This window comes from Pseudopodoces humilis, chromosome 10 (assembly GCF_049639895.1).
Source record: "Pseudopodoces humilis isolate 2021_Gansu_Grassland_sample_001 chromosome 10, ASM4963989v1, whole genome shotgun sequence".
NCBI classification, from domain to species: domain Eukaryota; kingdom Metazoa; phylum Chordata; class Aves; order Passeriformes; family Paridae; genus Pseudopodoces; species Pseudopodoces humilis.
The window spans coordinates 966,144-982,052 of record NC_142209.1 but is presented as its reverse complement, the minus strand read 5'-3'; the positions used below and the strand labels follow the sequence as shown (position 1 = coordinate 982,052).

The window sequence follows — 15,909 nt, the reverse complement described above, 5'->3', positions numbered from 1 at the left end:
TAGGGGACAGAACAACCCCCTGGGGACAGCCAGTGCCTTTGGCAGCCTGTGCTGCAGGTAGTTTGGGGAGGGGGAGCATGGCTGCAGGGACAGGATGCCAGAAACACCACAACCCAAAGGAAACCTTTATTGGGGACTCTTCAGCCACTGAACAGAATATGGCATTTCTTACATCTTCCTCTGCGCTGGGGCCCCGACACGTCTGGAGTCCCCAAAACGCATTTCCAATACCTCTGTCTATGTACAAATACATATATCCACAAGCAGGGACAGGGTTACAGGGGGACCAGGTCCCAGGGCAAGGGGTGCTCAGCGTGGGGGGCTGTGCCCACTCTGAGCACTGAGGGTGGAAGGGAGCAAGAGCTGAAGCGTGGGCCAGACAAAGCCCAAGCCAGCAGCTGCTGCTGCCGTGGCAAGCAAAGGCTGGTGGAGGGCATGCAACCACCACAGCAGCCCAAACCCACTGACTGTGTAGTACTGGACACCCCAGAGCCCTTTCCACCCCAGCCCTCAGAGCAGCAGGGACAGGGTCTGCTCCAGCCCTCTGGCACAGCTCAGCAGCCAGCGGGCTCTTCCACGCTGGCCATTGCTCCTTGCCCTGCACGGGCCTCACGCAACAGGCAGGGCCTGCTGGGCCTTCACCTGGCAAGAGACAACACATGGCAGTGAGGAGGAGCAGTGCTGGGCCCTGGGGACATGGACATGCTGGCTGAGGACACAAAAGGAAAATGTGTCCCTGTGTCCCCCACACGTTTCACCCAGCTATCCTTCAGCACTCCGCTCAGCACCGTGCGTGTGCCAGCCGTGTCCATCCCCAGGACATCAGGACCTGGACACCCACCCCTATCCCACACCGGCCCTCGGGGCAAACTCACCTCCAGGTTCGTCCTGGCCTTGCGCAGCACACTGTGGGTCCTGGTCACTGCAGGAGAGAGAGGGGTCAGTGAGGTCCCTGTGCTGCAGAACCACACGTGGCACACGGGGACCGGGCCAGCTTGGCTGTGCCAGCAGGGCACGTACAGTGACTGACGATGAACTGCTCCATGCTGTCCTTGAGCTGGGCTGTGCTGCGCAGCCGCCTGGCCGTGCTCTGCAGAGCATCCTCCCTCTCGGAGAGCCGGGCCCGCAGCGCCGCGATCTCGCCCTGGAGCACCTGCTCCTGGCACGGAGGGGTGTGATGAGCAGTGAGCCCCTCCCCGGTGCCCCCCGCCGGCCCCCGGTGCCCCCGGTGCCCGCTCACCTTGCCCCGGTGCTGGGCGGGGCTCACGGGCAGCACAGTGCTCCAGAAGGCAGCGAGGAGAGACACGCACTCCTCCAGGATGCCGTGCAGGGTGCTGGCGCTGCCCCACAGATGTCCCTGCCCTGTGCCTGTCCATCCCAGGGCCTGCGGGAGAAGGGTGCGGGAGCAGGGGCTGCCGGGGCAGCCGCATCCCGGCGCGCCCGGGGAGCTCGGCAGGGCAGTGCCGGCAGCCTGCCCCGGCCCGGAGCATCTCTGCCTCCCGCTGCCCCCGCCGGCCCCGTCCTGCCCACGCTTTACCTCCTTTCCCGGGGCCGGGCAGGCGGGCAGCCCGAGTGCTGGGCGTGTGAGACACATCAGCTCCCGGGCCAAGGCCTTTCCCTGCGCCATGTGCTGCTCCAGGGCTCGGTACGTGTCCAGGCGGCCGACGACGTGAGCCCCCGGCAGCCCCTCGCCCTTCCTCAGCAGCACGTCTGCCCCGCGGGGCTCTGTGGAGCCAGCGGGGTTAGGTGAGGAGCACTGCCCGCTCCCCTCGGCACCCACCCCGGCGCCTGAGTGCGCTGAGCTCTGCTCGGCAAGGGCGCTGCCACGAGTTCAGCAGAGCTCAGCAGGCGGGCAGGCTCTGGTACCCACCGGCCATCCCTCGGAGCGCCGACGTGCCACAGGGCGGCGGGGACACGAGGGGAGCTGCCGAGTTAGTGCCAACATCACGCACTGGAGGAGATGGGAAGCAGCCTGGAACAAGAAACAGCAGAGCCCCTTTAGATCGATGTGGTTCCGTGCCTGGGGCTGCTGAGGTCCTGCACTGTGTGTGACCTGCTGCCGCAGGGGAAGTGTCTGGGGCCACCCAAGGGTTGCAGAGGGGCCAGGCACCCCAAGAGCAGGAGCTGGGCAGGGATGCTGTGCAGGGGTCCCATACCTGCTCGTGTCTCAGCAGAGGGGCCAGGGAAGCTCTCGTAGACGTGCAGCTCCGCACGCAGGGTCTGCAGGAGCAGGCGCTGCTCCTCACTCTGCTGCTGCAGGAGCGTCACCGAGTGCTGCAGCCTGCAGAGGTGACACGAGTGGGTCCCGTGCCAGCCATCCCTCCCCGTCCTGTGGCCCCAAGGCCGCAATGCCCCAAAGCCTACCTGTTGTTGTCCTCCTGCAGAGAGCGCCGCTCGTCCCGGAGCTGCCGGACGGTCTCTTGGCACTCGGAGAGCTCCTCCGCCAGCCTCCGCTGCTTCCCACGCCTCTGGCCCAGCTCCGCCTCAGCCTCCCGTGCCCGGGAGCAGGCAGCCAGGAGTGCCTCCTGCAGCCGTGCCAGCTCTGGGGACAGAGAGCACGGAGCTGTCACTGCCACCCCACTCAGCCGGTGCCCTCTGGGGCCCAGCCCCAGGATGCTGGCCCAGCCCCACCTTGGGAGAGGTGGTCACGCTGGAGCTGCAGGGTCCTGTTTTCCTCCTGCAGAGCCTGGTTCTCCCTGCTCAGCTGCAGCCCCAGCTCCGGTGTCTGGGCATAGACATCACTGGGTAATCCTGAGGAGGGGAGCGGTGCTGAGCGTCTGTCCACAGTGCCCCGTTGTGCATGGGGTGAGCAGAGGGACGAGCAGAGATGAGCAGAGGGACAAGCAGAGGATGTGCAGAGGGATGTGCAGGGATGTGCAGAGGGATGTGCAGAGATGTGCAGGGATGTGCAGGGATGTGCAGAGATGTGCAGAGGGATGTACAGAGGGATGTACAGAGGGATGTACAGAGGGATGTGCAGAGGGATGTGCAGAGATGTGCAGAGATGTACAGAGGGATGTGCAGAGATGTGCAGAGATGTACAGAGGGATGTGCAGAGATGTACAGAGGGATGTGCAGAGATGTGCAGAGATGTACAGAGGGATGTGCAGAGATGTGCAGGGGGATGTGCAGAGGGATGTGCAGAGATGTGCAGGGGGATGTGCAGAGGGATGTGCAGAGATGTGCAGAGATGTGCAGAGGATGTGCAGAGGGATGTGCAGAGATGTGCAGGGGGATGTGCAGAGGGATGTGCAGGGGGATGTGCAGAGGGATGTGCAGAGATGTGCAGAGATGTGCAGAGATGTGCAGAGGGATGTGCAGAGATGTGCAGAGGGATGTGCAGAGGGATGTGCAGAGGGATGTGCAGGGATGTGCAGAGGATGTGCAGAGGGATGTGCAGAGATGTGCAGGGGGATATGCAGAGGGATGTGCAGAGGGATGTGCAGAGGGATGTGCAGAGGGATGTGCAGGGATGTGCAGAGGGATGTGCAGAGATGTGCAGGGGGATGTGCAGAGATGTACAGAGGGATGTGCAGAGATGTGCAGAGATGTGCAGAGGGATGTGCAGAGGGGTGAGCAGAGATGTGCAGAGGGATGTACAGAGGGATGTGCAGAGGGATGTGCAGGGGGATGTGCAGAGGGATGTGCAGAGGGATGTGCAGAGGGATGTGCAGGGATGTGCAGAGGGATGTGCAGAGATGTGCAGGGGGATGTGCAGAGGGATGTGCAGAGATGTGCAGAGGGATGTGCAGAGGGATGTGCAGAGATGTGCAGAGGGACGAGCAGAGGGACGAGCAGAGGGATTTCCCCCAGCAGCCCCAGCCCCGTGCAGCCCCGTACCGCTGGCCTTGCCGGTGGAGGCCAGGCGGCGCTCCAGCTGCTCCCGGAGCCGGTCGTTGGTGCAGATGGACTCCTCCAGGCGCTGCCGGAGGTTGCGGATCTCCAGCAGGTGTTCCTCCAGCAGGTCTGCCCCTGCCACAGCCACAGGGGCACAGCTCAGGGCAGGAAAGGCTGTGCTGCCGGATCTCTCCCAGCTCCCCCAGAGGCAGGAGGGATGTCCCCGTGCCCTCTGACACGGAGCATACCTGTCAGCTTGTGGCCAGAGGGGTACCCCAGCGGCAGGGCCCCATAGGGCAGCTGGCCCGGCGGGGACACGTCCCAGAGGCCGCGGGGCTGGGTGGCCCCCGGGAGCTCAGCCAGGCCCTGCCGTGCTCCGTGTGGGCAGAACGGTGCTGGGGCTTTGCTGCCCTCTCCAAAGGGGCCCAGTGGCACTGTGGGCTTTGCTGGTGCCATGGGCAGTGTCACACCTGCACACACAGGAGGAGAAGGACGATGAGCAGGTAGGAAGAATGAGGCAACACACTCCCTCCATCTGCCTTTTTCCCCCCCTCTTGCTCTGACCAACAGTGCAGTCCGGTGTTCCCCATGGCTGAGCTCCTGTCCCAATCAAACCTATTCTCTGTGAAGAGCAGGGGCTCTCCCAGGACTTGATGATTACGTGACACAAGGGGGAGGGTCTCAGCCCCACTCTACACAACAGTTTCGCAAATCAGCCTTTTCCTAGAGGAGCTGGGATATGCCAGTGTCTACATCTAGGGCTAGTGCCATCTCTGGCGGGGTCCCTCCAACCCACCAGATCCTCTCCATATGTCCCCAGTGTCCCCCAGCCACAGCAGAGGGACCCAACATCAAAGCCACAGCCCCGAGAAGAAGGAGAAGATCAAGGGCAGGACATGCAGGTCAGAGAGGGTGGGGGATGATGTGTCCCAGCACAGCATGCAGGGCAGGCAGGACCAAAGCCAACAAGAGGCAGCGTGCTCACTTTCTCCCAGCTGCCTCCGGAGCAGCTGCAGTTCCTGCTGTGCCTCAGCCAGGGAACAGACAGAATTCCCACAGCAGCCCAGGAGTGTTGGGGCCGCAGGAGGAGGGGGCCCGGCAGGGAGGAAGGGGGACAGCCCAGGGGCCAGGGCAGGCAGGGGGGCACTAACAGGTTTGGACAAGGAGTCAAAGTGAAGGCCTAGAGACAGGAGAGAGACACAGAGAGGTGTTACTGTGGTTGTGGCTCAGGCTGGCAGAGAGCCCTCCTCCCTGGGGACCCCGGGAAGCCAATCCCTGTGTCCAGAGGCACCAGAGCTGTGGTCCCTGGTCACCGTGCAGTACCTGCGTGTTGGGCGGGCTCCTCGTGGCACTGGCTGTACTCGCTGGCCACGTCCCCATCTGAGCAGGGCTCCAGCCCCTCGGAGGTGAAGGATGAGCTGCTGGCAGAGTGGGATGACTCCGAGGGTGGGCAGCTGCTACCTGGGGACTCAGAGCGCTCCTGCAGCTTCACCTCCAGGCTCTCAATCACCTTCTCCTTCTCCTGGAGCTCCTGGCTGAGCCTGTGGATGTGGCCCATCACCAGGTCTGACCTCCATCCCACAGCCCTTTCCTACCTGGTGCCCCACATGCCATGTGCCATGAGCTGCCCATGGGGCTCCCCATCCCCAGAGCAGAGGCAGCCCCAGGACATTCACCTGAGGCAGAGACCCCAAGAGCACTGGTAGTTCTCAGGGTGCCCATGCCAAACACATCCCACAAACCCTTCCCTGGGAACAGATACCTCTGTGCCAGGAGTTCGTGACTGGTTTTGTCCTCCCCATCTTGTCGATCTCCTGAAACAGCAAGCCAGGAAAGAGCCAGTCAGTGTCTCCATGCCCCAGGATGCCTGGTCCCACACAGAGCCATGGCAGGACAGGACAGCCCAACTCTAAGCAGGTATCCCACCCATCAAAGCATCCCTTCCTGACCCAGCACAAACCCATGACATCCAGCCCTGCTGCCCCCCTAGGGGTACTCACTGGTGCCCAGCTTGTCACTGAGCCTCTCAGCCAGCTGCCTGCCCTGGGCCAGCTGCTCCCGAAAGCCCTGGCCCAGGTAGTAGTCGATGTCAGTGCCACGAAGGAGGTCCTCGAAGGACCGCAGGGCGTCCCGCAGGTGCTGGGCCAGGCTGCGGCTCACGCCACGGCCCTCCCGCAGCATCTGCCGCAAGTGGGACAGCTCCCGAGCCTGTGCCTGGATCAAAGAGTTGTATTTCCTAGGAGAGATGGGCAAGCAGGCTGTTCACAGGGCAGCCAGACTCCCTGAGAACACAGCAGGGATGAAGTGCTGTGGAGGGAATCTGCGCATCATCCGCTGCTGGGACTCTGCCCCGCCACACAAACACCCCAGGCACCTGCCTGCAGGGAAACCGTGTGACAAGGAGCCACCAGGCAGCTCCTGGAAATCCCAGTATCTCCCATCTGGAAACCCCTGTGTCCCCCAGGGCCATACCCTGGCCAAGTGGCAGATTGCAGCTCCTTGGGCAAAGAGGCTCCGTGCTTGGCTGCGGGCAGCTGTGCTTCGAGCAGGGCGACGCGGCGCACCAGGCTCTGCAGGTCGCGGTGTGCCCGCAGGGCGGGTGGGCACAGCGTGCCGTGACCGTCTGACTGCCAGCCCTCGTCCTCGTCCGTGAGGCTGTGGGCTGGGGACGCCAAGGCCTTGGGAGCCGGCAGGGGCCGCTCGGCACCCGAGGTGTAGCCGCTGGTGACAGAGATGGAGCGGGCACGGCGCTGCAGGCTCTGGATCACCTTGTTGGCATTGAGCAGCTGGGCCTTGAGGTCCTGGATGTGCTGGTGCAGGGCCTCCACATCCTCCAGGGCCATGGTTTTCTGGGCAGTTTTGCCTGCTCTGGACATCCCTGGCTGGCACGGGGACCCCAGCTCCTCAGGCAGGCTGGTCTCACTGAACACATCTGGCTCCTCACACTCTGCAGGGAGCACAGGGTGTCACTTCTCTGTGCCAGGTGGGCAAAGCACAGAGATCCCCGGAACCCTGGCTCTCCTTACCAGGGCTGGTGGTCTCGTCACGGTCAGCCTCGGTCTCGCTTCGCCCACAGGTCTCATAGCCCAGGTCCTGGAAGTCCACCTGCACTTGCTTGCTGAGCTGCTGTGTCTGAGGTTCACCTGCTGGGCAGCGCCATATCAGCTCAGGGCCCCCGGGCAGGATTCAGCAGCCCTGCCCCACTCCCAGCACTGTGCACAGGGCTCAGAACACACCCCCACCCCACCCTGGCTTTTAACTCACGGAGCAGGACGTGGTACTTCTCCAGCTGCTCAGCTTGTGCCCGCACCGTGGCCTCCGAGGCAGCGAGCTTGTCCTGCAGCTCCTGGCACTGCCTTTGGCCCTGAGCCACCTGCGAGCGCAGCTCTGCGCCCAGCCCTGGCCAGGGAACCGAGCCCTCCACCTGCCGGAGGGGAGATGGGCTGTCAGCTCCCCATTCCCACCTTTATCCCCGTCTCTGTTTTTACCTCCATCCCGGTTCCCGGTGCACTTACACGGCTCCCGTCCCCTCCAGCCGGGCTGCCAGGGCAGGGTCTCTTGGCCGTGTCCTCCTGGGACCGAGCCTCCAGCGCTGGGCGTTTGGTGGGCACGGTTCCCCTCTCTGCCGGGACCCCCTGGCCATCCCCGCTGCCTCCGGCCGGGCGCTCCCCGAGGGAACTGCGGCTCCTCCGCTGCAGCCTGCGGGGCTCGGGGGTCAGAGAGCCCAGCCCAGGCTCCTCCTGCTCCCCGCTCTCCAGCAGCGACGTGGCTTCCCCCATCCTCTCCTTCAGCTCCGCGTTTTCCAGGCACAGGCTCAGCATCGCCTTCCTGGGGGTACAAGGCGCAGTAAGGCCAGGCACGCAGGGTGTCCCCTCCGGCCACTGCCAGCCCCGGCTCCAGAGCCCCAGAGCTCTTGCCTGATGTGGGAGACAGAGGAGAAGCCGGCTTCCTCCAGCTGCGCCTTCAGCTCCCGCAGCTCCTCCTCAGCCCGCAGCTCCCGTTCGGGCACGGTGGCTGCTGGGCTCCTTCCAGCGCCCCCCTGTTCCTTGCGGGCCCGGGGGGTGCCCTGGAGGCACAAAGACAGGGGGTGACAGGGGGTGACAGGGGGTGACAGGGGGTGACAGGGATGTTTCCTGGGGGCTGGGGCGCACTTTGGCCGTGGTACAGTGCCCAGCCCTGTTTCCCGGCGCTGCCCCACTCACCTGCTGGATTGCCAGGCCACGGGCTGCCTCCTCCTTCATGCTGTCGGTGAAGTTGGTGCTGCCATCGCTGTGTGAACCTGCGGCCTGACCTAGGGGACAGCACAGCACGGCAAGGCGCTCAGAGCAGCGGCGCTGGCAGCGCTGCCTCTGTCCCCTCCTCCCCGCCGGTACCCACGGCCACTGCGGGCAGCCCCAGGGCGGGGGTCCTGCTCCTGGGACACTCCCGGCTGGATCAAGGCTTCCCTGCTGTCCCTGGGCGCTGCCAGCCCCTCCCTGCACAGTGGACCCATCACTGAGGGAGGAGACAGCCCCGGGAATAGGGGCACAGAGCGGCTTCTGCCCCATCCACACCTTGTTCCCGCTGCCCTGGCGGACAGGACCGGGCACCACCCGCCCGCAGCCGCTCCGCAAGCCACAGGCAGCGGCAGCAGCACGGCCTCGGGCAGGGAGCCTCGCTGCACCTCCCCAGCCCGGTGGGAGGATTGGGGTGAGCACCCCACTGCTGCCTGCCCAGGCAGGAGCAGCCGCCCTGCCCACAGTGCCCAAGCCGTGCTGCCAGGCAGGCCTGGGGCTCCTTGCAAGCCCCGTGCTGGCTTTGCAGAGCTGAAGGGACACTTGTGTCCCTACCGCAGCACATGGGGAGTTTGGGCGGTGCCGGGGTTGTGCTTTTCTGCTTGCACACAGCTCTGCTCCTGACCCCTCGGTGCCAAACCCCGCGTGAGGACTCGAACCCCTTGGGAGATGGGTGTATCCCCAATCCCTCTTCTTCCCAGGGGGAGAGACATTTAGGCAGGGCCCAAGACTGTCCTCTAGGGCTGTGAAGGGCCAGGCTCCACAGCTGGCTGTGCACCAAAAGAGAGGTAAGTACTTTGGCTGCAGACAAATCCATCACCATCAACTCTGGAGCTGCAGGGCAAGGCAGAACACAGAGCAGGGGAGCACAGAGAGATGCCAAGCTTCACTGGTGAAGCCAGCAGGGATGCATCTGCCTCTCAGGAAGAATAGCTGAGGACCAGCAGGAACGTGCCTTGCAGCAGGGCAGGCGTTTGCACAGGGCACTGTGCTCATAGAGGGGACACACTCAGGAGAGCCACGTGTGCCAGGAAGCTGCAAAAATGTGGGGCACCTCACTGCTGAACCTGGGGACACATCACCCTGCACGATGCACGTGTGGGCCCACAGAAGGAGCTGTGTCCCAGGGAGCAAGGACAGCCATCCCTGCCCCAGGGAACAAGGACAGCCATCCCTGCCCCAGGGAACAAGGACAGCCATCCCTGCCCCAGGGAGCAAGGACAGCCATCCCTGCCCCAGGGAGCAAGGACAGCCATCCCAGCCCCAGGGAGCAAGGACAGCCATCCCTGTCTCAGGGAACAAGGACAGCCATCCCTGCCCCAGGGAGCAAGGACAGCCATCCCTGTCTCAGGGAACAAGGACAACCATCCCTGCCCCAGGGAGCAAGGACAGCCATCCCAGCCCCAAGGGAGCAAGGACAGCCATCCCTGCCCCAGGGAACAAGGACAGCCATCCCTGCCCCAGGGAACAAGGACAGCCATCCCTGTCTCAGGGAACAAGGACAGCCATCCCTGTCTCAGGGAACAAGGACAGCCATCCCTGCCCCAGGGAGCAAGGACAGCCATCCCTGTCTCAGGGAACAAGGACAGCCATCCCTGCCCCAGGGAGCAAGGACAGCCATCCCTGTCTCAGGGAACAAGGACAGCCATCCCAGCCCCAAGGGAGCAAGGACAGCCATCCCTGCCCCAAGGGAACAAGGACAACCATCCCTGCCCCAGGGAGCAAGGACAGCCATCCCAGCCCCAAGGGAGCAAGGACAGCCATCCCTGCCCCAGGGAACAAGGACAGCCATCCCTGTCTCAGGGAACAAGGACAGCCATCCCAGCCCCAGGGAACAAGGACAGCCATCACGGGGAAATGCCGGTCTGAGAGCAAAACGCTCAGCGACAGCTCTAAGTGGCAGCAGCAGCGCAGGAAGAAGCGGCTCCTGGTGGTGGCACTCGGCACAGCCAAAGCACAGCCCTGTGAGCCCGCAGGGACAGAACCCGCTGGTGCTGAAGCAGCCAGGGACAGCACTGAAGGGTGAGGGGATGCAGCCCTGGGGGGCTGAGGGCCACAAGGCTCTCAAGGTGGGTCACCATGGCTGAGGGACCACAGCAAAGTGACCCACAGCTGCTCTGGGAACATGAGAACCAGCTCATGTGGTTGTTGCCTTGTGCCAGGGCACAGCATCCCCACTTCACACCACTGCCCACAGCTCCCTCCCAGGGCTCCAGGGCTGAGGAGTAAAACGGAGCACAATTCTCAAGGAAAAGCAACCCCAAAACCAGCTAAAACCAAGGGGCAGACAGGAAGCTGGTGCTGAGGAGCAGAGATGTGTGCACGCAGGGCAGCTGTGCCCAGGCTGCGGTCCCCACACACCTGAACCCATCACAGCAGGAGCACACCAGGCTGCTCAGCTCTGCATGTGCCACCAGCACAGCAGGCAAGAGGTGCAGCCACAGCTGTGCTTTTCCAGACTCCTCGGGCTTTCAGCCCAGCCTGAAGGCACACAGGGTTAGTTACATGCTTGCAAACTGGACACGGCCCACAAGCCCGGGACACCCAGGTACAGCGGCTGCACAGGAACCTCCACACTGCTGGGAACGAGGCACAGGAAGCCTTGGGGAAGTTCAGAGAGGGAGGAATGGCAACACACAGAGACAGCACAAAGCACTGCAGAGTTTGACAGAGGGTGATCTCGGGCAGGGAATGCTCAAGGCTGTCAGGGATAAGAGGAGGCCTTGAAGAACAGGCCAGGAAAGCTGTGACACCCGAGCCCAGGATAACACTGCCCCTCAGGGACACTTCAGAGCAGCGATGCTAACAGAGGCAGGGACAGATCTACAGCAAAACAGACACAGGTGGAGGAGGGAGATGCCTGAGCACCAGCCAAGGCTCCTCTCAGGCCATGCCAATGGCTCTGGGCTGGCTGCTGGGCTCCACGGTACCCAAGGGAGCAGCTGGGCATCAGTGCCAGGATGGCAGAGGGAAAACGGAGAGGTAAGAACAGGGCCACAAAGGCTTCTACAAAGTGAGAAGCAAAAGGATGGGGAGAAGAATGGTGCTACAGAGAGAAGTGAGAGAAGGGGAATGAGATGAAACACAAGAAAGGAAGAGCTAACAAAAGCCAGAGCTGCCCAGCAGCTCCCAGCTGTGTCCCTCCAAGGCCCGGGGGAACTGCTGTGTGCCGATCCAGAGGAGCAGTGCTGAGCTTCTGCTGCCTCCCAGCCCCCAGGGCAGCAGCAGGCACGGGCCAGGCAGTGCCAGCTACAGCAGCTGCAAGGAGCCATGCAGCAGAGCAGGCACAGGGCCAGGTGCTCAGCCCAGCACCACGGAGCTCCTCTGCTCTGCCTACCCCTCGTTCAGCCGCCCCAGCAAGCACAAACAGATGCTCGGAGGTGTGAAATTTGCTCCTGCTGTTTTGAGAAGTGATTGAGTACTAGACAGCAGATCCACAGCCCGCTGTGCATGGGAAGCCCTGGTCAGTGGAAGGTTGTTGCTACTGTTTTTCAGCTTTCACACAAGCTCCCACATTCCCAGAGGAGGTGGAAGAGGGCCTGGAAAAGGTATGCAGTGGTGCTGAGGGGGCCAGAGCCCAGCACCTCAGAAATAGAGTCCTGCCCATGGCCCAAGGGCCACACGAGCATGTAAGGGACATGTGCATGTATGAGTGAGGGGACAGACCCAGCCCAGACCCTGGGAACAGGGACACCCCTCAAACCATCTGTCAAAAAGAGGAGGAAGCTCTCCTCTGAAGGCACTCACAAGTTAGGTTGAAACAACTTAAAATTAGGGAAAAAAAAAAGCCAGTCAATAAAATTATCAACACTGGAGAAGGATTTGGTTTAAGCATAAACTGAATTGCTGGTTCTACACTCAAGTCTTGTGTAAAACGCCCAGGCAAGTGTCCCCAGGTCTTGAACTCTCTGTCTCTGGAACAGACATTTCCATGTACACTGCCTCCCTTTGGGCCAGCCACCATCAACCCAAGGGGTGGATGTCACTGGGTAAGAAAAATGGTGAGGGAATACAAAAACTCACACTCATGCACTTGGGAGAGGATAGAAAACATCTGGTGTTTCCTTCAGAGATAGGGAATCTTTATTTGGCCCATGGTGGTGGGAAGAGAAGGGAGATAGAGGGGAATAACTAAAATGGAATGATTTGAATGTGCAAATACATCAGTGGCCACCAGGGTGGGTCAGACAGGAACGTACACGAGACACAGGTGGATTGCACTGATCGCCGTTTCCAAAGCAGCTCAAAAATAAAACAAATAATAATAAAAAAAAAGCCCTGCACCATGGTTCTATCGTACCACCACTAAGTACCAAAGCTCAGAGTCAGTGAGATGGGTTAGTGAACCGTTTCCGTGGCGGGCGGGCGAGCGCCAGTGCTCAGAAGGCATGCTGGGGTAGGACTCTCACACGCTCCTGTTCCCCACCTCCTATGGCGCCCTGCGTCTCCAGCCTGCTCAAACACTCCAAGCTTCTTCCAAGAGCTTCTTCCAGCTGTCCCCGGAGCTCGTGGACCCCTTCCAGCTCCACCTGCAGGGCGTGGTCTCTCGCAGAGCTGAGCGACACGCGGCACAGGAGGAAGAGGGTTAGACAGGCTGCGCCGAGGGACATCCTCCAGCCCTCGGGGACACCGAGCCAGGCACAGCCCCGGGGGCTCCCCAGGCACCTCCTGCCTCACCTCCAAGCACAGCCACCCCCAAAAAAGGCCCCAGCCTGTGGCAGGGGCCTCAGAGTCACAGCTGTTCTGCAGTGCTTTCCCAACCACTCCACTTATGTGCTCCCTTGCTATCAGGTAGCTCAAATATCCCAGAGGCTGCAGCCCTGTGAAGGGCAGGGGATTAAATCAGGGGACAGGCAACTGCCTGGATAAGCACCTAGAGGGATCCTTATCAACCCAACAGTTGGCTGAGAATTTGACAGCAGCCTCTGAAAGATGGCCAAGAGTGGGTGGGAAACTGAGTTGGGAAAAGATAAGCTAAGGACCAGAGATGGAAATCCCATGGTAAATAGGGGGAGTTTAGGGAGCCATTAAAGCTGGCCACTGCAGCCTCTTTGAGGGAAAAAGGCAGCCTGAAACTTGGACTCTCAAAGAAGCATTTGGCTGATCCTTTGCCTAGACCCCCTCTTCCCCCACTGAAAACTCTCAGACCTGCAGAACGATCCCTGCTTCAGGGACTGCCCCATGGACCAGCCACGCCTGCCCTGGCAGCAGAGCAGGGCAGCAGAGCCCAGGCAGCCTCACTTACGTGTCTGGGTGCGTGTGAAACTTCACCAGGCTGCCATAGAGCTGCCTCTCTGCCTGGAGAGCCTCATTTAACCGACTCCTCTCAGCCACCAGCCCTTCCAGCATCAGTAACAACTGCTTGGAGAGAAGACACAAGGTGCAGCTCTTAAACAGAGACAGAAATCAGAGGAGGTATCTAGCTGTCCCTGACAAAGTGGGGGTTCCCTTTCCTCTCTTCCTTGTGTCCAATGTCATCCCTGGACTCCCAGAAGACTCTGCCCTTTGGACAAGTGCTAAAGAGAACTTCTCCTCTGTATTCCCACAACCACACACAACCAGCTTCCAAGAACAAACACATCCTGGCGTATCCAAAGGCTGAAAACAAAGCCCCACACCTGAGCACCAGCAGAAAGACAAACACATCCAAGTTTGCCCCACTGGCACACTACCTGCTGCCTTCTGTTTCCAGTAGCCTCCTGTCCCTGGGACTCTGCTACGGCCACTTTCTCCCGAAGCATCAGCACTTCTTGTGTCAGCCTTTCCATGGCTGGAATTTCTTCAGGATCCACCAGCTGCATCTGCAGATCCTGAAACCCAACAAACAGCAGGAGAGCTCAGTGAGGAAGGGATCAGTAACAAAGACAGGACAGCTGCACCTTCGCAAACCTCCCCGGAATGCAACTGCCAGAAGTTTCCAGTGTTTGGAAAGATCCAGGTCTTCCAAGAAAAAAATGCCAAAGCACCAAGTGTGGATTAGGCACAGACCACAGTGCTCAGTAAGAACCAAGGAGGGACACAAGAAGGGTGCATTCTGATTAAAGGACTTGAAGGAGAGTGTTTAGTACAGAAAGAGCAGAACTCCAAGTAAGAAGAGTCTGGGGGTTTGCCAAAGGAACTCAGAGAGCTGTAGGCAACAGCAACCACAGCCAGCCAGCCACACTGCTCTGAGGATGTGGGGGACAAAGAGACTCCTCTGCAGCTTCCCCAGGTGGAACTCACCCTCACTCAGCCTAGCACAGAATCTCACCTTGATGAGGTCCTCTTTCATCTGGATGGTTCTGGTCAAGGACTCGATATCTGAGGCCTGCACCTGCAGCTCCTCCTCCTGTGTGGCCACGACAGACTGGAGAGCAGTGAGTTCCCGCTGCAGAGGGAAGAGAGGCACATCAGAGACTTCTGAAGACAAACATCTCCCTGCCCCACTTCTCTCACTGGGGGTACCCTCACAAGAGTAGGGTCCAAAACCTCCAGTGATGCGCAGCCCTAAAGCCTCCCAAAAGCAAAGGAGACCAGTACAGGCTCCACCACAAGCTCACCCTGCTTTCCCTTTCCTTCCTCGCCATTAGCTCCAGCTCCTCTTTGGCATTGACAAGATCCTTCTCCAGTTCTGCTGCTGACATTGTAACTGCAAAGACAACTTGGTTACTGCAGGAGCACCAGGTGCCAGCCCAGAGCCCAGATCACACACAGTCCCTCTCTGGCAAGACAGGGCCCTGCTGCTTGTGCTCCCTATCCCACTGATAGTAAAGGCTCTTCTTCCCTGCTTGTTTCAACAGCAGCCAAAAGCAGCAGCAACATCACAGGCCTGCTGTCCTACCCCTGGCAAAGATCAAGTGTCCTGGTCCCAAGGCAAAACCCAAAACAGGTACACTTGTCTCAGCTCAGCCTGCAACAAAGTCAAGAACTCTCCAGTGGACAGCATAAGATCTTGAGTAGAAACACCTCACCTGGTACCCAACAGCAGCAGTAAGTTCCTTTACTCCCATCCTCAGACATCACCCAGAAGAGAGACAGAGCTTTATTTCAAAATTCTCTTGTTCAAAGCTCTCTACTCTTCCACAGTTTCATGTAATGATTCCCCCATAGCAGAAAGCCCTGGTCATATTTGGGGACCTGAAAAGAAGCTGTCCCACACTCACCTCCCTCTGTCCTGCAGCTGCTGTCCTCCTGTGGGGATCCAGCAATGACTGTAGCTCCACAAGCTCTTTGCAGTATCTCCTGAAAACATAAAAGTCTGCAGGTTTGCATTTTCATGGGGAACACACAGCTTCCCCAGAATTCCAGGACTGCAGCAAAGCTGTTCTGTTGACACCTCTAAAATGTGGAAAAACAATGAAGGGGATATAGCCAGGCAGCAGGAACGAGTGAATTGCACCCACAAGTTGTACGTGTGGGGAAGAGGGCACTGGCCTTGTTTTACTTGGCACTGGGAAGCTGCTGGCAGCAAGTGTCTTCACAGCAAAGATTAAACAGGTTTCACTCAATTGCAGCAAGACCATCTTTCAACTGAGACTCATCTTTATCTCAGATGTGGCCCAAAGAGACCATGCAGGAAGGAAAACACATCCCTGGAAGTGTCTAGAGCTGGGAATAGAAACCTGTTTACAGCTGCTTAAAAACATTCAACATGTCAGCTCACCAATAAACCATTAACAGCTGCTCAAGTAGGAGCCATGGCATATGCAGCCTTGGAGCTGTGCTCAGCCTCAAAGGGGATTTTAGCAAAGCTGCTTTAAAAATACCAACTCCAGTTGTGGAAGAGACAGCAAACAGCCAGCAGGCTCTGCCAAGAATT

General features: G+C 60.2%; 1 protein-coding gene across 8 annotated transcripts in view; it reads right to left on the bottom strand.

The window, feature by feature from the left end:
• Positions 1-110: 110 nt before the first annotated feature.
• The window catches only part of PDE4DIP (phosphodiesterase 4D interacting protein), a 30,289-nt gene continuing 14,490 nt past the window's right edge, over positions 111-15,909 (bottom strand). For 3 of the 8 annotated variants that reach the window (XM_088060263.1, XM_088060258.1, XM_088060262.1), the window contains 26 exons: positions 15,254-15,332; positions 14,651-14,739; positions 14,362-14,478; positions 13,784-13,921; positions 13,357-13,472; positions 12,538-12,665; positions 8,040-8,128; positions 7,755-7,903; positions 7,353-7,665; positions 7,102-7,261; positions 6,864-6,980; positions 6,310-6,784; positions 5,838-6,073; positions 5,600-5,651; positions 5,161-5,378; positions 4,823-5,017; positions 4,086-4,307; positions 3,841-3,972; positions 2,632-2,751; positions 2,365-2,542; positions 2,157-2,281; positions 1,871-1,972; positions 1,241-1,725; positions 1,021-1,159; positions 876-922; positions 111-642 (listed from right to left, as the gene is read on the bottom strand). In XM_088060263.1, coding sequence (XP_087916389.1) covers positions 610-642; positions 876-922; positions 1,021-1,159; positions 1,241-1,725; positions 1,871-1,972; positions 2,157-2,281; positions 2,365-2,542; positions 2,632-2,751; positions 3,841-3,972; positions 4,086-4,307; positions 4,823-5,017; positions 5,161-5,378; positions 5,600-5,651; positions 5,838-6,073; positions 6,310-6,784; positions 6,864-6,980; positions 7,102-7,261; positions 7,353-7,665; positions 7,755-7,903; positions 8,040-8,128; positions 12,538-12,665; positions 13,357-13,472; positions 13,784-13,921; positions 14,362-14,478; positions 14,651-14,739; positions 15,254-15,332 — 4,254 coding nt within the window. In that variant the 3' untranslated portion in view covers positions 111-609. The remainder of the gene's footprint in view (positions 643-875; positions 923-1,020; positions 1,160-1,240; positions 1,726-1,870; positions 1,973-2,156; positions 2,282-2,364; positions 2,543-2,631; positions 2,752-3,840; positions 3,973-4,085; positions 4,308-4,822; positions 5,018-5,160; positions 5,379-5,599; positions 5,652-5,837; positions 6,074-6,309; positions 6,785-6,863; positions 6,981-7,101; positions 7,262-7,352; positions 7,666-7,754; positions 7,904-8,039; positions 8,129-12,537; positions 12,666-13,356; positions 13,473-13,783; positions 13,922-14,361; positions 14,479-14,650; positions 14,740-15,253; positions 15,333-15,909) is intronic. The other 5 variants (XM_088060264.1, XM_088060259.1, XM_088060260.1 and 2 more) reach the window with 4 other exon arrangements.